The sequence below is a fragment of the Falco punctatus genome (assembly GCF_963210335.1).
Source record: "Falco punctatus genome assembly, chromosome: 7".
Classification (NCBI taxonomy): domain Eukaryota; kingdom Metazoa; phylum Chordata; class Aves; order Falconiformes; family Falconidae; genus Falco; species Falco punctatus.
In genome coordinates, this window is record NC_137587.1 from 8,690,791 (window position 1) to 8,711,192 (window position 20,402).

Below are 20,402 nucleotides of genomic sequence, written 5' to 3' on the forward strand. Positions count from 1 at the left end.
ACACTCACTGGTTGTGGTAGCCGAGCGGGTCGGAGATGCACAGCTCGGAAATGTCCATCAGTCCAGTTTGAGCATTCCCGGTTGGAAGAGGGAAAAAAAAAAAGAAAAAAAAAAAGGGAGGAAGAAAGGAAAGAAAGAAAAAACACGAGAGAACAACTAAACTGCAGCGGGGAACCGCGGAGAGCCCCGGGCAGAGGAGCCAGCCCGAGCCCGGCGGCGGGGCAGAGGCGGCGGGGAGGCAGCGCCGCTCCGCTCCGCTCCCGCACCCGCGTGCGGACACACTGACGGCGGCAGGAGGCGGCGGCGCGCAGGACACGGCCACGGGGGATTTCGCCGCCCCGAGCCCCGCTGTAGCTTTAACGCCGGGAGACGAATGGAGACGGCAGGGCGGCTATTGGCTCCCGCGCAGGGGCCGGGCTTGGAGCGCGGCTGGGGGAGGCACGGCCGGGGGGGGCCGCCGGACCCGGCACCGGCACCGCAGCGCGCCCGGCGGCACCGCGCAGCCCCGGCCGCGGCAGGCGCCGCGCTTCCCCGGGCCGGGCGGCGAGGCGTCCCGGGCCGGGGCCGGAGGAGTTGGGGCAGCGTGGCCCCGGCCCCGCGGGGTGCAGTGCGGCGGGCGAGCCGGACTGACCCCGGCACTGCAGCTGGGGCGACGGGGCCGCCGGCAGCGCAGGTGACACGGCATCGCAGCTCCCGCCCGGCGCCGCCGCGGGAACGACGGCAGCGCGCGCTCCCGTTGCCTCTTGCCCGCTAACCAGGCTGGCGTGGGCACCGGCTGTGGAGTTCCGGGTTAAGCAAAACCTTGGGGTGAGGGGTGCTCCATGGACTATTTACAACTATTCGCAGTCCCGCACAGGCAGGCCGGCGTGTCAGCCCACCCAGACAGCGGTCCGCACGCACAGCACAACGCACCAGCGTGCCACTTTGTCCATGCGTGTCACAGGCACCCTTAACGCAAACACATGGCTCCACATACACACACTTCGTGCACAATCACAGAGCCACGTCTCACTGACACGGCCTCGCCACTGTACTCTGACATTGGCTTTCCCATACACAAAGTAATACGTGCAAGCAGAAGAGCACCTGACCCCTGTTCCAAAGCAGTGTAATTCAGATGTCACTTCAGTGCAGCTTATGAAACCACTGGAAGAAATCCTGGCACACGAGATCAGAATCAGACGCTCAGGATAACAGTGCGTATTCCCAGGCTCAAAAAACCCATAGATACAGACCCTCACATTTTCGCAAACATCAGAACTGGCACACACAACTAGCCTCATGAAAGACACATTTTCAAAGCTCTGCATATGGATCGGCTGCTGTTAAGAGTCAGCGTGCTTTCACAATTCCCACACACATTTTCACACTCATACAATTCCACTGCGTATTTAGAGCGACATACAAATACCTCGCTGAAGATCCCTCTCCATATACATACACGAGCCCCTCAGGCACGTGCCTGGCTCACACAGAGGTGCCCTACAGGGTCTATTCGTCCTTTGCTACCTACTCTCCACCTTCCAAACTGCACTCATACAAACCTCATTTGTCTCTCTCCTGTGCTATTCCTTCATGTTTAAATATCTACTGCTCAAATAAATAGAAATATCCTTAGCAGATAAACAAGAACTAGAGGCCTTTTAAAAAGGAAAATACAAACACACCTGGATAAAAGCTTCATTCTCTTATGCCAGGCAAACAAAAAGAAAAAAGTAGGAGCTAAGAGGATACTTCTTAGTATAAAACCAGAACCTGAGGCAACGCCAGGAGAAACAAAGGGCAGACCAGGGCTTTTCAGATGCCAGGGGGTGGTGGTGGTGTGATACAGCACAGAAGAAAATGCAGTGTGGTTCAGCTATAAACATGACAGTAAACATTGACTAAATTAGGCTAAAACTTCTCATACCACCCGAGTTTGTAGAAACTTGAGAATACTCAAAAAAAAAAAAAAGAGGTATGTCCAAATTCACAGGCAGTGTAAACCGTTCATGCTTTATTGAAGTCTATCAGCGCAACTTCCTCACTACCTTCTCTACCACGGATCTTAAATGCCACACAAAGTAATGGTATGCCCTAGTGTGCCCCAAAGCTGAGTGAGGACAAGCTGTGTGATTCTGATCAACTATCTTCAAGACAGGACAGCCTAGGGATGCAAAAACTGAGGTCTTTCATGGTGAAAGGGTCACAAGAAGATGGCACAGAAAGCAGGTTGATTTAGAAAATGGGAGAGAGAGAGAAGACTCATCCACAGTTTTAAGAGTAGAGCAGAATCTGATTACTTGCATGTTGCAGGTGACACCGTTCAGGTCATACATCTTTCCAGGAAGCAAAAATAATACAAGAAGAACATACACACATAGACCTTTGCCCACCTAAGTGATATATCAGCCCAGAGAAACTCTAAGATGCTTTAAATGTTGAACAGACAGGAGACAAGAACTATAGTAGGGCATTAGCATTAGTAAGGCCCAAGGCTGTAAGCAAGGAACCTTACCAACCACATCGGAGAACACCTGACCCAAGCAGAGGCATGGAGGAGGAAACCAGCACCAGTGTGTTTCCAATAGAAATCTGAAGTCAGAAAGAGACTCACTGATGACCTAGTTGCCCCATTCAGAAGGTTCCTGATACGCAGTAGCAAGAGAGACTAGAGGAGCCACACAGGGTCATGGTCTGGGCAGACTACACATTGAGAGCAGTTGGGGTGTTGGCAGTGAGCTGATTTTGATGGAAAACAATATTCTCCAGAAAGATGCACCCTGGCTGGATCCTGACTGTGCAGAGATTAGCTCTGGTGTGAGCTGTCAGTGAATGGGAGACCAGGGTGGAAATGGCCTGGCAGGCCGGTTGGGCTCTCCCAGTAGCTGATGTTTTAATTTTGCACTTTAACTTTTATCCAGGCCGAGGTGAGGCAAGCAGGGAGCCATGTGATTGCCTGGCACAAGGTCCACAGGGCTGAATTAACTGATATAAACAGTACAATGGTGGGTTTGTACTCTGGAAATGGGCTGCTGCTGACAGAGGGCTGCCTGGGTAAGGTGGGTATTTACAGTGTGGTGCAGAAATGTAACATTAATCTCTTCTGACCCAGCACAAACGGAGCTTCCCCTCCTTGAAGCTGTGCAGAGAGGTCTGGCTTTTCCTTTCTGAGAAGGATGGAAAGGAATAGTCTCTGCTGACTGGGCCTGATCTGCTAGCCTGAATTCCCCAAGAAAGAGGACAAGCATCCTGCAGGCTGATTTTGGAACTTAAGGAGGCTTCATCTTTTGCAGACCCCTCTGCGCACAGCACTTGCTAAGCTTTTCTCACAGCTTTAGCCAATTTCTCTTTCTGGCAAAGAATAAGGAAGGAAACACTGATCTCAACATGACCACCCTTCTGATACATGTGTTTTTTAAAAAAGTACCAGGATGAGGCTAGAAAGGACTGTAAGATTAAGCTGGCAGATCTGAAAGCCAAAACCCTCTGTTTGGGTAAATACAACGCAGAACTGCACATGCAACAATAGCACTAGCTTAACCTGTGAGCACAGCCTTTGTTTGCCATCCTTACCAAATCATGCCCTGGAACTGGTGCTCTCTCACTGTGGGAGGAACAGGAACAGTCCTGGCCACTCAGTCTGTGGCCCCTGAGCAGATCATACCCAGAAGTGCTCTAGTAAGTGCTACCCATTGGGATGACTTTCATAAGGCAGCCTCTTGCTTTTGTAGTCAGCAGTTCTCCTCACACCTGGACCAAATGCAGAGCAATGACTTTCCATCAATGTTAGCCTTGGACAGAGCACAACCAGAACACTATAGGCTGATGGAGCAATAGGCAGTATCAGTTCCCTGAAACATGCAATCCCTAACCCCAGAAAGAAAGCAAGAATTGCTAAGACATGTCCCTACTTTTGCCTGGTCTTCCAAGAGATGACAGCTGGAGACTTTCCCCCTATCCTTTCATGACTAATCTGTTCTTGATAGATTTTTTTTTTCACTTTTTTAAAACTTTTATGATGGAATAATGATCAACTCTCCAGCAAGCTGACTGATTGACTGACAGAAATTTCATTTGGTCTAATATAGGAGTAATCTGCAAATCATGCCAAACAAACTTGATTTCACTTGTTGATAAGGCTAGTTTTTTGTGAATAAGGGAAATGCAGCCTAAGGAGAGATCTAGTTACTTTGAGATTTTTTTTCCTTTTATGAAGGCCCCTATTATTGTATTCTCACAAGGAAGTCAGTGAAGTGGTATCTGCACAGGGCAAAACCCATACATAATAATGAGACCTAAGCTGGGCAAAACAGACTTGTGTACATACATTCTTATCTTCTCTGCTGGAGAAAGAGGAGTTCAACGACAAGAGACCTTTCCCAGCCCCTGTCTCATTTAAGGAAACAACAGTTACAGAGGAGTCATTGTGATGAATTTAGAAGACAACCCTTTCACACTTTTGAGGCCAATAGTACTGCTTGGACTTCACACAAGTGACTGTGTTGCATGTCCTGATCCCTCTGCTTTGCCAGGCTAGTAACCCTGGAGAGAAGCTCAGGTCCCCTGAGCACAGTCCCTGATTGCCGGTAGGCTTTTACCACTCCCACATATATCCCCTTCCACAGCAAAGAGCTATCCTAGATACAGACTCTATCCGTAAGGACAAAACAGCCTTCTTTATTTTGCGCCCTATTTTCTATTTTCCCTCACTACACACAGACAAAGCAGTTTGCTCTCCCCAATAAAGGCAATATCTTGTTTTATACCAAACTCCAATAGATTTTTTTCCCTAAAAAACCTAATTGGCGTTATGAACAATATGCTTCTGTCTGAAAGGTATCACCATCATCACTGCTAAAGCTCAACATCTATGTAAGCAGGAAATAGTTTTCACATTATAATTTTTAATAACTGCCTATCTGAACATCCTTAGACATGCTTCAAGAATTACCTAGACTTTAAAACATCTGTGTTATAATTCTCAACCTATAGACTGCCAAACCATATCATAAAGAGGTTATGTGGCTTGCCCCAGATCAATATGAGCAAATCTGTAGCAGAGCAAGAGTCTGAATACAAGTGTCTTAACCCTTACTCTCCTGCTTTGAATGAGAACCCTCTGTTCCAAAAATGTGACCTTTCATTAAGTTCTGTGCTAGGATATAAGAATGTTAGGACCCCTGAGATAAGACATAGTCCCTACATTGCTAATGAAAAGTCAAGACACTCTTTTAATAGCCCCTATTTTTGTAGGGCCAATGCTGTTTTGTGTCCTTCTACACCTGCTTTTGTCTCTGCAGTGTTAATAGCAGGACTCTATTTCCAGAGCGGAACATGTGCCTGGTGACATCTTAGATGAAAGTGCACATGCAGACACACAACACACACAAAGACAAACCAGGCAAAGCCATACTAACTTCTGTAGAGTCCAAAACAAGGCATCAGAGCAAGAGGCAGACACAGAGTATTTTACCAAATAGGAAAGAATAAAGATGATGGGAAGAGAGATACTGTTTTCCAGATTTTGAGAGAACTTACAGTAAGAAATGTACAGAGAGGCAGGAGAGGAAGTTATATACTTGGGATTATACCTTTTGCTCTCTCTTGCATCATCAGTTAGCTGGAGTAATGCATAGGAGTTTCTCCGCTCCTTGCACAGAAACACTGCAGTTTTGTCAATCTACTTAGTCAGTCTTTGCCTAACTTTTGTTTAGCTATGCAGACAAAAACCTTCCTCAAAAAAGATAGGTAATTACAGAGATAGATGGATCTCAGACTTGGAAGGCTTCAAGGGAGAGCTATGATCCAGCTTCAAATTTTGACCTGTTGCTGATTTGTTTCCCATGACAGTAACCCTCACTTGGGCCACTGTGGTCAGGCAGAACATGACAAAGATGTTGACTGGAAAGTGATTTTATTCACTCTGACACCTCTTTCCAAATTGCAGCAAAGCAGAAATGAATCCTTCCCCCTCTATGATCCCAGGTGTCCACAGAACAGTAGCTGGGCTATTTGTTCAGCTACCAGGAGGAAGGAGGGAGGCACAAGGCATCAAGGAATCTTGGAAATACCTCTGTTTAGCTGTTGTCAATCCTCCAGCACAGAGGCATCACAAGCATGACTTTCCTGGTATGGTGGTTCATCCTCTCAGATGGGACAAAGTCAAACAGCATCTTTTCACCTTTAGCTTTCTCATCACCTCAGTACATTAGCTTCAAGTCTTGTATTGCAAAAGGCCAAGGAAAAAAGTCAGGAGAACAGGGGATGCTTCTTCATTCCTCTAATCTGGGCATATTTGCTACTTCTCTCTCCAAGTCCGTACATTTTACTCACTTCAGGAGCCTAATATTCACAGTATCAGCTTACTCACTGAACTGATCAAAAGAAGTATATGTATTTTCAGGAGGAAATAACAGTTACTGTTATGATGGAAGCAAAGAATTAAAACTTTTTTGGCATGTGCATTGATAATGCCAAGTGTCTCAATCCAGAAAAGGAGTGGGACTTAAAGAACCAAAATGGTACAGTCACAACTGTTAAGCGAGCATGCCCACTGAGGGCTAGGCAGTGAAGACGAAGGGTGATTTTTCCAAGTCTGCGATGGAAACAGGAACTTAAACACATACAAGATAACTTATTTCCCAGCAACAGCAATGAGGTGGCTGCAGTGGCCCAGACTTTACAGTTTGAATACTGTGACGTGACAAAAAACCAGTGTGCAATTTCCTCTTAGCTGGGTTCTCTGAGCAGGTAACGGAGTCCTTTTGGAAAGTGTTTTGGACAGTTATAAGGAAGCAAAGCAGTGAAAGGACTTTCCCATCCAGGGGATAAGGGATGAAGAAAACAAGGATTAAAGGCCTTCCTTTCCCTGCAGGAACCTCCATCTGGCCTTATCTGGGCACAGTCAATAGAAGACTATTGACTTCACCAGGTCATCCAGGCCAAACACAGAGGAGCTCACCGACAGTGGATCTATGCAAAAGTATTTAACAGTGAGATGAACCTGCAGGTCCCAAGTGACATTAGGAAAACTGATGCACAACGGTCTGGAAAAAGCAGAGGTCACCAGATGATCATGACTGCTCTCCTGGTCACCTTCTCCAGCCTCAGGATATTCCAGTTTCTAATAGCAAGGGTTTTGGCTAGAGCCAGACGTGACAGAGGCTGGCTTCCTTCTGACATACAACTGGGAGTCTCCTCTGCTCTGGACCTCCAAACAACTCAGTTAAGACCATTCTGAAGATTTTTTTGCTGTACTAACTCTAGTGTTTGAACAGCACTACAGATATATTTTTTTTTTTTCACAACTCCCTCTTGACTTTGTTTATAACTTGAGCTACGTTTATTTCAGTTTCTGGACAAAAGTAAATTGGTGCGATAGATTATTTGATTAGGCAGCTTTGCCAACAAACCCTATTCCAAGCTCCTTAACATACTTTTAACTTCTGAGTTTCATCAACTCTACCTCATCCAGACACCTGCAGTAAAACATGTTAGGAAATCACTGCTCTGTCTACGTGTCATTAACATTCAAACACTATGCCTACAGACCATGAATGATCATGGTTTTTTGGTACCTTTTCAAACAAGAAAGACACAGGACAACTCAGGACCATATAAATGCTTTGGCTACACAATATATGCATATACAGTATCAAAAGGGTAGCCATCCACAAGCAGACAGATGCTGGTTAGCAGAAAAAAAGCTTTTCTATGCAAAAGAAATGAGAAGCTTCACTAGCTCGGTCCTACTTCTGTTACATAGCCCTGCGTACTCCAAAAGATGGCAATCTCGTGTGGAAGTACAAGCCCCTGAGAGTCTTTGTAAAGGCCTTATTGACATGACTTCCAACTCTTTAAGTTTCTCAGAGATCCAAGGCACAGAGGCAGTTGTGGGCAGTGGTAAAGCCTTCTCCTGATGGACCTAAACATGCGTCACTGGATTTCAGCAAAAATGCCTTCATCCTTCAAAGTCGCATATTGCCAGCTTCACTGTTCCTGTGGCAGCATTAGAAAAGATTACTTTTCAGTATCATTGTTAAGACAGACTTAAATCTCAGTCCCATGTGGTCTGAGGGTGACTTTGGTGCTGCAGCTTCCTAGCAACAGGTCCCCTTGGTCTCCACAGTGTTTACAAAGGAAAATCCAGTTTTGGTCTTTTGCTGATCTCTTGAAAACCTTTATTTTAGAGATGATCAAAGACTACCAATGCCTCCCCTCTCTGCTCCTCTGTCGAACATACCAATCTTCCATTAAATATTTATAGTCAGCTGAACTCAGTAGTACTCAACTCATCTTTTAGACCTTGCTCCTCAATATTTGGCAGTATTTCATAACTTACGTGGTCAGCAACTCAGCAAAGGACAGGCTTTTATGACATAACTTCCAGAAGTTGCTACCCGGGTTGTCCTGCAAACCATACAGCCTGGGGGACAGCAGATCTCCTTGTTAAGCCCACTGCTTTTTCAGAGTACCAAGAAGTTAGAAGCAGGACAGAAGGAAGATGGTAGGAGAGAAAGACTATCACTGATTCAGATACAGTTATCTGCCAAACAGCTGATGACAGGGCACCCAGGAGGGTCTTGTCTTGCTTCTGAGGGAGAAGGTACCAGGCAAGAGTATCTTGAGAGACCACTTTGTTTCCAGAGGCTTGTCTCATGAGAGGAATCATTAAACTGATTGGTCAAGCAGGGTGGTTAAAACATAGGTCATTAGCCTTGATTAGCCAGCAATCCTTTGGGGTTGAATCAGCCCATTTGGCATTACAACTACAGGTATGGGCAGCTGCATTCCACCCAGCTAGACTAGTGCCTCTTCTGAAGGCAATATGAGGGACCATCGTTTGCCTGCAACACAACACAAGGCTGTGCTAGTACACATCACATAGGCTACCTGCCCAGCACTATAAAGATACCGAGAACATGCCTTGCACATCCTAGTGCGCAGCAGGTATGTTCTGCCTGCAGAGGCAGTACTAATACTTCCAGAAATGTAGAATACTTCTGCACAGATAAAACTAGATGACACCCATCAGATGAGCAATAAATATCTCCAGGGGTTATACTAGGATACAAATGAAGAGCCTTTAAATTTGACTATATACTTGCTATGTAAGGACCACTTTTTTTTTTTTTTTTTAACTACTACAGTTCATACACACGAGGTACAAGAGCACTAAATATTTGGCCAGGTGGCAAATGCCCATTAATGAGATTCTGTAGGTCAGTTGAACAGACAAGTGAGAGCCTGTGCTCTTAAGTTATGTTCCCAAACTTTTACCTGCATGCTGTGGGGCAAAGGATAAGCACTCAGATGTCTCAGGGTTTAGCTCTTCCAACAGTAAACCAGTAAACAAAATAACCAAAAAACTACAGTGTCTTAGAGTGGTGTAAGAGTTGTGAAATGTTTGTAGGATGCCCATGAGCATCACACGTCCAGTGCTCCCAAGCAAGAGTCAATGCTAGGTGCAATATCCAGGGAGATGCCCTGTAGTGGTTTCTCAGAATAAGGCATGGGGCAGCATGGTAGAACCAGCTTTGCCTGCACTGCTGTACTATTTCACCTCAGCCAAAACTCTTGACATAACAAACACCCCCTAAACCCCTCTCTCGAAAAGAAGAAAATGTTCCTCCAAAAATAGGAGAAGCTGGGTCATCAGATGAGGGTGAAATTGGTTTAAAAGCCATTAAGAAGAAAGCAACCCAGGCATTCAGGAGCAATCACAGCTGCTTGGGCTGATCAGGAGAGACAGAGGGAATTATTTATTTATGGACTTCCTGCTCTCCCTGAGCGGGTGTCTCCACTGGGGAAGCTTTAAGAGGAGCGGGGAGCTGGAGACAGGTGCTGCTTGGAATCCTCCAGAGGTTTTCCTGGCCTGAGCCTCAGGAGAGTTAAACACAGTTCATACCCAAAGCATCCAGGAGCCATCAGCTTGTCTTTCCTGGAGCAGGAAAGGCCAGAAAAGAGCATCACACAGGTCTCTGCTGGGATGGAGCACATAGAGAGCCCCAGGCACCCAGATTGCCATGCAAGCTTTGCACAGCTTACAGTAAGATCCCTTCAGAGCAATAGTGCTTGAGTACACAGCCGTTTCTCTCTACTCGTGGTTCAGCTGCTTCCCTTTAAACACAGATCAAGTGTCTCTAGGGACTCAGCAAGCATTTAACAGACCTGCCTGATGGAAGGACCTCCAATGAGAAAACCAAGACCTGAAACTCCCAATAGACATCCTCAATTCAATCCACAGCTGAGATAAAGCAACCCTGAAGTTACATGCAACCGGATCCTAACTGCACAAAAAGCATACGAGCCTAGTCTGTATCCAAAGCTCATCTAAACATTCTAAACTTAAGGGGGAGGGAAGGACTACCAGATTAAACAGGAGGAAATTCGTGAACTGAAAAATCAGCATAGAAATACTAAATTCTTGATATTGTATCAAGAATTCCTTTTCAAGATACAGTACTGCCTTTCCTGATGCAATTTCTTATTGTTTACCCAAACTGGAGGATGAAGAGGAGTTATTCCCTAAAATCACGGAGTTCCCATCAATATTTGGAGTTCACCCTTCACCACCAACTAAAAAAGAGCTGTAGAGACAGAGACAGACAAATCTGCCCAGTCAGGCATCTGGCAACTATCTTCTTGTTCTGGCTTTGGTCAGAGGGCCACAAAGAGGAACCAGGGCTTGAAACCATCAAACACCACCAGAATTTTTCACTGGAAGATGCTGCAGAAAAGTAGTGTTGCAAAAGGGTCACTGATGGGGACTGAACAGATTATACGAGTGACACAGCCTGCACTGTGTCAGTTTGTGTCTCCATGCAATTCATTACTGATGAGATGCCAGAGATTGAGATGAAAAGGGCAGGAGCAGACAGCGAACTACTGCTTTAGACACATCTCATTCAACATTCCTAGTTTATTCCTGCTCTGCCTCTGCTAGTACATTTTGCATTAGCCCCCAGCCATGATATGCTTCCTCAATTCTGGTTTCAAATAAGTACATTGTTTTGTGCCATTAAAGATACAGTAAAACCAGTTGTGACAGCAAAATAACTCATTAATACATAAAATGCTTTGGGAAACCTTTGAAAAGGAAAGGACTGAAGAACAAGAGAGTATCATCTTCATCAAGATCAGTGACCCAAGATAGGCACAAAGCCTAACCGTATTTCAGATGAGTCCTAACTCAGACTGCCTCCTCCCCACACAAAACAAAGTGATTTCTGCATCTAATAAATGTATAAAACCAGGTTTGTTCTCCCAGTCTATGTTCCTCCAAAAAAAGGGCAGTATAGAAAGGATCCATTCTCCATTCAGTGAAACAGGTCTTTGTCTCTCAAAGGAAACATCCTTTGCTTCCCATTCAGAGACAGGTTAAATTTTTAAGGTTTGTGTAACCTTTGTTTCCCACCCTGGGAAGAACATCATTAAGCAGTGATAGCTACTTAGCCCTGACAGGGAACTGCTCCACAGAGGGTTGCATCCCCTAGGGAGCTACAGCACAGACAACTCAGGCCTCTCTGGGGAGCTGTTCTGCTTTGACCATTGACTTGTGGCTTGAAAATCTTTATGGGGCCAAACCAAATGCACTGCTAGTTCATAAGTGCTGGGGTTATTCATTTGCGTGCTTTAACACACATTGTTTGGGAAATTCAATTCATCCCTTGATTTGCTAAATACAGCTTTAGGTTCTAAAATCCTCCAGAGTCTGGAGTGTCCTTTGCCCCTTCATGCTCATTTGCCTTTTTTATTTCCCTTCCAACTTGCCAAAAGAAGAAAAAGTCCATTTCAATTCTGTTCCTAGCCAGTCGACCTTGCTTTCAGAGCCTGGCACACCAACTTCCCCTGCTGCAATGGTCAGGTTACAAAAACAAAAGAAGAACATTTGCTTCCTTGTGAAACACTTCCCATTGAGATTTTTCAGTCACAATAATTTCTCTAGTATGCTCTGTGCTTTCAGAGAGTCTCAGTTTTGCAGAAATACAAGGCTTAATATTGCCTTGTATAATAAAAAATACACATTTACATACATTTGACAGCCAGGAGGAGGCCTCTTCTTCCTGCTAAGGTATGCTCAGGTCTCTCCACAGATGCCTCCGTACTCCTGGGCATAGGCGTCCCCCAATGGCATTTGGTATCAGTGATACCCAGTAGTGCTCACCTCCTCTCCTCGCAGGCTTTCTTTGCATGAGAATGTTACTGCAGTATAGTTCAAGGTACAATTTTAAATAGATTAACTTAAGCTGGTGCAAAAGGCACTCATTACTATTGGAACTAAACCTGTTTAGGCATCTAATGAGCAAAAATGAAGCATCCTCAAACTGGCAGGAGAGCATCCACAGTTTAGATTTTCACTAGTTTAAATGGATTATTTTAAAATCAATGCAATTTAAAGTGTACAGCTTCCTTGTGTAGAAAAGATCTTCCCTGGACTGAGGAAACAGCAGCACTTCTAAAATAAATGACTGCCTGTGCAAGGGGCAACACCCGTTAACAACTACCACAAAGGAGCAGAGAGTAGAAGGGGCTGAGGAGATGGGGTCAGTTGCTTGCACACAGCCTGTTAGGAAATACTGCGTTCAAATTGACTACCTATAAGCACCCAAGAAATGGCATCCAGAAGTGACAGCCAACTAGCGAAAGTTTCAGGGACATCCCAATATTCTCAGGATCCTCCCTTGGCTGAAAAACATGAGGGGAAAAAACCCACCAAACACATGTGGGTGCACCTTTAGAGACACAGAATGTTTTCTGACACTCGTGCAGCATGTGCATTACATAAGAGTGCAGGTCTCTCAGTCAGCAGAGGATGCAGATTAGTTATTGTAAAGTGAACGCTGCATAAAGCAAGGATGCACATCTTGCAGTACTCCTGCCCTACACCCAGGGCAGTCCCTGGAGCCTTGCTATTAAGAAAAGCCTCTCAGAAGACACAACAGCCTTTGTGGGAGGCTGGGGCCAGAATCCACTCCTGTCAAACAGCTCTCCGGACCAGGATGTGACTGCGGCTGGCGAAACATGTTAGCTAATGAAGATTGAGTCAGGCAGGCAGAGATGATCCCCTCAGCCTGTTAATCCACTTAGAGAAGGAGAAGGGAAACCTGAGCTCAATTCCTGTGCTCCCTTTGAGGAGCTGTGTTGGCTTTAGCACCTAGGCAGAGCAAACGCAGCCAGAGCTGGACTGGGGAGAGCTCTGGGTGCAAGACTAGTGGTTTGGGGAGACAGGAGCAAGAGCAGAGGCAGGGAACAGCAGTCCCTAGGGAGAGAGGCAAGGCTGGATTTTGTGTCCACTGGGAACTAATGAAGCAAACGGAGCTTTACTTGCCCTCTTACCATGAGAAAGCAAGAAGGAGCTGAATGTGAGCTTTTGTCCAACAGCAGGGCAGGGAAAACACACACATCTTGCACCCATTCGACAGGGCAAAAAGGATTCCCAAGGAGTCAACTCACATTCCTGGTTTAGAAAAGTCAGATAAAAGGAGTTTGTGCCCCCAACACCCATCCCAGCAGAGACAGAAAGCCAGCATTGCCTCCCACCCAGTTTAACTGGCGGCTTGCGGGGATGATGGGTGCCAATCCCAGGAAATGTCAGATCATCCTTAACCACCAGAGGGTGCTCCCCATCTCAAAGACAGAATCGATGTCACAGATGCACCCAGACAGCTAAAGGAGCCTTTATTTCCAGCAATCGTGGAATCCGAGCAAGGGAAAAAATAGCAAATTAATAATAAATAATAATTAATGAATCTGATCCTGTGGCTTACCTCTGTTTCCCCATCCCTTCTGGCCGGGCAAGGTAAGGCTCTCTGTCCCATTTGTCCTCTGTGTCCTGCTCAGTCAGGTGATTTTCCTCACACTGGAGGTTAAATCACTTCTATTCTTTTCTCCTAGATCGTGGATCCAGAGCAGCAAATAAACATTTTCCGCTTGGCAGGTCCATAAAGAGTAAGATTCTGACTTGCCTGCCCCTGAGCACAGTTAGGATCACACCCTCAGGTCACACACATTTTTTGCAATGCCAAGGCCTGACCTTACCCCTGCACTGCCACAAGTGGTGTGGGGGCCACCAGCCTGTATGTTCAGGTTCATTTTCCCCACTCTGTCCTAAGCTGGTTTTCCAGAGAGCAAAGTGCCTATTGCGCAGAGATGCCTCAGGACGGCTTTTTCAAAATATCGGTTTTGGGGCACTAACACTACCTAACTCTGTCAGTAAGACACCCGCAGGGAAAGACTGTTCACTTTGGCAATGCAGTGCCCACAGCCTCTCTTCCTTCTCTCACTGAAGGGAAGCAGAGGCATGTGACTGAGGTTGCACACTCAGAGGCTGTGCACCTGGCAACATGCCACCTTGTGCCTCGGCTTCCTGTTTGTGTAGGTTAGAAGTAGTACCCCAGAGTTGCATCATATGCAGAGAACAGAGCAGTTAGGATTAAATCATAATGGTTATATTGCACCCTGAGATTCAGAAAAGGAAAGAGTTTAAAGCATGCCAAGTAAGATCAGGTGCCTATGCAAAACAGACTAGATCTGCTGATGTGTCTGGCATAACATCTGTTTGTCCCAGCCTCAGCTTACTTTGATAGTCCAGGTCTGTATCTCCCATAGGGAAACCAGCTCTCATTGATGGCTCCCACCCAGCACATGTGCTGCATCTTGCTGTCTGACCACTAAAAGAACAGATTGCTGTATTTTTTTAATTGCCCTTTCCTCTTTCCTTTGGCCAGTAGTGGCAGGCCCAGCCTGAGGGTTTTTTTCTCAGAGTTCCTGCTTTTGGGTACCCTAGCATCACTTTTTCTTCTGTCCACTTCAAACCATACGATACATTTGTCTGATGAAACTGTTAAAACTGAGAAGTTAAACCACTGCACAAAGAATGTTCATTCAGTCTCCTACAGAGGTTAATATGTTTGGTAGGTTTGGCTTACTTCATTTCCAGAATGAACCATTATCTGCAGCATATGTGGGAACCAGTGCTTTTCAAGTCATCAACTGGCCAATAGTGATACTAGTCATCCTTGAGAGAGGCATCACATTCTACAGCCTAAATAGGCTAATGAATTCCAGTATTTGAGATTGTGAATGGGGAACAGAAGGGGAAAGATATAAGTGGAAAATATTTTATGGTACATTTCTTAGACATTTGCCATAGAAAATTCTACTTCCTACCAAAAAAACCCACAAAAAACCAAAACAAAACTCAGGGGTATGTGTCACAGCTCCATTTTCATACTGTTCATAATATTCTCCCTTGGAAATATAGCAAATACCAGTCATGCCATGGAGAGGTTAACCAGCATTAGGTTTGGACACTGATGTCCCAGCACCATTAACACCCAGCTTCTCAACTTGATAGCTTTTAAAACTACGCCGTTACCACTGCAGTCAAAATATATTTGTTCCTAAACACACACATAATCAGTCATCAAAAGTGTGGTTATTTAAAATTAGGTATTTTGAGCATTACCTTTCTGCATACTTTCGCTAGGAGCTTAAGCTTTGCCATTCTTCCTGCACCCATTACAGCAAAGATTTTTAAAGCCATTTCACAGCCCTAGTGACATTCTCCTCCCTTGCATATTGCTGCATGGGAAAATTACTGGGGGTTTTATTGTTTTAATTACTGCTAGCAGGTTGTAAGAGCTCAAATATCCCCAGTTCCTTCACTGTTAAGAACAGCAGCATCTGGGTGTCACTTTTGCTCATGACAGCAAATTACAGGGTCAGATTTGCCTTTCTCACTCACACAAGTCCACACCTCAGTGGAGATTACAACTTGTGGAATACATAATACATAAGATGATCAGGTTTTGACTACCTGCAATTAGCTGATCTGTAAACACATGAAATGGCAACACTTAATCCAAACGGAGAGGCCAGGACAACACCACCTTACAGCACATAAATCTGCAAAGCATGACCAGACCCATGAAATAAAGACAAACCAAAAAACTGTATGTTAAATAGGGCAGACTACAAATAAAATCAAGAATTAGGAAATGCCAGAATTGTGCTTACTTGTGAGAAATACTTTTAGCCCTCATGTGCATATGCATTATTTCATAGCCCTTAATTACATGATCATATTTTTTCCACAGTACCCCATCTCAGACTGCGCTCAGAAGGGATTGCTCCCATGTAATGAGAAGCTATTTGAGATGCTGGTTTCTGCTCATTGTTCAGTGTGTGGCCCCAGGCCTTATTTACTGCACATTATTCAAACCTGACTCTAGAGATTCATTCATTTCCTTATGTGTTTTTCTATGGGCTTATCATTACACTGTCCAAGAGCTTTGCCAGCTCAAGATCATTTATTTTCACACACCTCTATGAAAGAAGGGGGTATTTTTATTCCCATTTTATGGGTGAATGACTGAAGACCATATTAAAATATACTTGCTAATTCTGGGTGCCCAGTCTGAGACACCAACAGCCTGACTGATCTGTGCTTGTATAGCAATTTGGGTTCAGTGGATTCCCATTCAATTCATTTGCAACTGTAAGCACTCTGTTTCTGTAAAGCAAGTCCTTTGGGATCAAAAAGGTCCCCCAGAAAATCAGGAACGCACAATTAAACAACCACTGGCACAACAGCTGCTTCAAAAAGTCTGAAAACTATCATACAGAGATGGTCACAGAGAAAAAGTCAACTGGCAGGTCAGAATTTCACTGCCTCAGCTATAAAAGCTTCGCTTTCTCTCCTGCAGTCCCTTGTCTCACTCAGTACACACCTGACAAATGAGGCAGAGGTCCTACAGATGGTCTCTTTCACTGTGCAACTCTGATTTATCTCAGAGCAGGCCCATCGCATGCAGTGAATGAGGCAGGGGTCCTGTGAAAGAAATGGCACACAGTGACGTAGCTAAAACATGAGTTGTGTAAGACACACAGCCAGGTAGATAGAAATGCATGCAGAGGATAACTGGTCTTTCCCCAGCTTCCAGTTCTTGCATTAGCACCCTTTTCACAGAGTTTGTTTCTTTTAGAGTGAAAAAATTCACTCCTGAAGCATCACAATGACACTTGTGTGGATTGTCAGAAGAGACATATCCATCACGTGGACCGTACAACCAAGGCAATGGAGTAAATGGGCTGCAAGGGTAACTCGTCCTTTGTGAAGACTAACATGAGGAGCATCAAACAGTGGGTGAATTTCAGATGCTGATGACAGTTGAAGAAGAGGCTTTTCCAAACATTCAATCCAAGTCATGCTCTCTCCTCTCCAGAGCATCCCAGCACACTTTTTTCTCTTCACTGCCTTTGTCTTCTCACCCCAGCTCTTTCCTTTGCTCTCATCTCACCCCACCAAACACTATTCCCTCAAGCTCCACAGCCCAAGCCTCCTTGTTCAACAGTTGCTTTTAACTATTTGTTTCCCTTCCTCACCTTTTTACCAGCTCCCCTTGCCTGTCTTTCCATCACTGTTTGGTGGCCCCACTTTCTGACACTGCCTCTGCTCTGACACAGACCCAGCTGTCCCTGCAGCCTAGCTCCAAAACAGACGCTGATTTAGAGATTTACAAACAGGAATCTTGACTCATTTTTAAATGGAAGGAAGGCATAATTCAAGAATATGGCATACTCCCTACTTTTTCTTTAAAAAAGAAAATAAATTGCTGGTTTTGATAAAAATTTCCACAAGTCTGTCAGAGGCACAGAAAGTATTTACAGCAATGATTAAAGCTTGGCAGTGGTATGAACAACAAAACCTAAATTTTACAGGAAGCACTAGTAAAAAAAGATGGTGCTACTAGCCTGTTTGTTGTATGTGGCAGTGAAAATGAAGATATAAATTAAGAAAGTAGGTTAAGCAAGAAAGAGTGCTGCTGCCATCTCTTTTTAAGACTTACCATGGTTTGGTAGACTAGCATTTGAATAGCAGGCCTCTGAAGGGGAGCATTTGTACTTCTCCATACAATATCCTGGTAGCTTATAGATGCTAGTGCTTATTTGATATATACACCTGTACCCATCTCAAGCTTGCATCAGCTGTACACAAGATTATACATGTCTTAACATTTCACAAAGTCACAGAAAATAGGGCTAGGAGCAGGTCAGGTGTCCCAATATATATATAGCTGATCTGTCCCAATGTAAGATCAGCTATAACAGCATTATTTTTGACAGATGTTTTTCCAGCCTGTTCTGAAAAAATTTCATCCCTTCTCAGACAGTCTGTTCTAATGCTCCTGCATCATTGCTAATACAAGTTTGGAACATCAAACGGAAATCTCCCACACTGCACTCAAAGCCCATTTATTTCCAACTCTATCAACAACGGACATAGCAAATGGCTTAATCACTTCCTTTTGGACAAAGCCTCTTACTATTTGAAGACACATTCCCCAGACCTTGCCTAATATCTAAATTTCCATGACAGAAATATTAACCTGCCTACCAGAAATAAATTAGCACCTCAGTCCCTCTAACTTAATTCCTGCATCTCCAGGCTTATTATCTGGAGGGCCACAGATTTTTTACGAACACCTTCAACAAGGAACAAGGGTTGCAACTAGCAGGCTGGATTGCTGTAGAACAAGCCAAGCCTCCCTTCACTTCTAGGGGACTCCAACTGATTCAGTAGTAACACCTCACTGCAGTTGGGGGGCGGGGGGGGGGGGGGGGGGGGGGCGGGGCGGGGAGGGGAGAAACAGTGTTAGCCCTTCACTGAGGCAAATCTCCCAGCTGGATTCAATTTCTCATGCTCTTTCAGAACCTTGAGCTGAAAATTTGGGAAACTTGAGAAAATATCTTCTGATAAATCAAGGCTATAATCTATTGCATTCACTACGCTACTAGTTAGAGCAGCAAAATTTCTTAGCTGTCCGAGACCTGTGCCCATGGTCCTGACTTCCAGTGCTGTCCCTTGAGCACAAACCAAGCTTTTCTCACTGACAAGCAAGAAAGACCTGCCAGATTTTGTATGAAACAGCTCCCAGGAAACTGGAAGTCCACATCCTTGGCGCATGTGGGTGTAAGAGTGTGCTGAATGGCCAGAGTTGTAACCAGAAATGTCATAACATTAAAAATGCAGGTCAATATTGTTTAACACAGATTTGTCTCCAGTGTTACAAACGGAGCTCCGAGGGAAGGCAGGAGCCCTTCTGTGCAGATAGGAAACAGAGGGCCCTTTTCTACCATAGGTAGTGTAACGGGCGAAGGCAAACTAACAGCTCAGAGGTGCGTGCAAGTGCTCTGTACTGTGTGTTTGCACAACTGCGTGAGAGTGTATCCCTTGGTGATGTTATTCACAGGCCTTGGCCGACAGTAAATAAGACGGTGGAGCTTGATTCATGAGGGATGACAGGAAATCTATAATGTGTGGGCTCTATAATCTGCTCGCTACTGCGTAGCAAAATGAAAGAACAACAGTCCAATTACAGAGTCCTTGCTGATCCCAAGCACATCCTCCAGATCTTGTTCTGCTCAGAGCAGCGGGAGTCTGTTGGCACCAAGGGAAATCAGACTCTGGAACAAGCCATCTTCCATTGCTGGGGTGGCAACAGTATTTTGGAAGCACCAGACTAATTTTCAGTGGGTATGAACATAGCCAAGACCATGGCATGAACTTCAGAGCAAATTTCAGGAGAGCAACAGGCTGCTGAGCTCAGTTCACCAAAGGACTACTTATGTAGGCACCAATTGCTGCACTCCGTTGCAGGCATCCCATGACCCAAAGGCCAGGGAGCAGTGATCCACAATGGCAGCTTGGCCCAACCACTTGGTTTGGTGGGGACGGTGAACACCGTTCCCCCTGTGATAACACAACCCCAGGGTGCAGCTCCACGATACTAAAGGCAGGGCTATGATCCAGCAGGACACAGCAGCTGGGTTACAAATGGTGTCCAAAAAGCACCTTAAGGGGAAGGATGCAAAAGCTCGAGGGAGATGTGGATTCTGGGGCCAGACAGAAGAGGGATGGCTGGAGGTATGATTCACATCAGGTGCAGAGCTGGTCCATGAGAGAGCAGGGAGGCAGTCTGTGACAGCAGCAGCCGCAGACCAGACTGCTCTCATACAACCAATGCTGAGGACACATGGAAAGACAGAAGGTGGTTTCTTTTGGACAAAACAGCAATGGTGGCGGTGGGAGGTAGAAGGGCTGCCAATTGCAGACAGAAGGAGAAGGAAATAATTTTGCTTCTTACTGTGCAGTGGTTAGAAACCCCACAGGGCTGCTCAAGGCTGGGAAGGCACAGGACAGCTCAGCAGAGGATCCTGGCAGCTTGGGAAAGACCGTTCTCTCATTTTTCTCTAACCAAACTTACACTTTTCATTTCTTGTGTCTCTGGTCCTTAGCACTTAACACCTTTCAGAACTATTTTCTGCTCTCTAGGAAAGGGGCAAGGAGAACCTTTCTCACTCTGGCAACAGGTAAACAGGATGGCAGGATGGGGAGTGGGGAACAATTTCCACTC

General features: G+C 45.3%; 1 protein-coding gene across 6 annotated transcripts in view; it reads right to left on the minus strand.

Annotated features, from left to right (window-relative positions):
• ESRRB (estrogen related receptor beta) overlaps positions 1 to 20,402 on the minus strand; it is a 131,715-nt gene that overhangs the window by 84,033 nt on the left and 27,280 nt on the right. Inside the window, exon 1 of one of the 6 annotated variants that reach the window (XM_080395995.1) lies at positions 16,716 to 18,594. The exons of 2 other annotated variants lie outside the window; for them this stretch is intronic. In XM_080395995.1, coding sequence (XP_080252121.1) covers positions 16,716 to 16,795 — 80 coding nt within the window. In that variant the 5' untranslated portion in view covers positions 16,796 to 18,594. Of the gene's footprint in view, positions 1 to 8; positions 18,595 to 20,402 lie in introns of those variants that run through there. 3 more of the 6 variants (XM_080395998.1, XM_080396000.1, XM_080395996.1) reach the window with 3 other exon arrangements.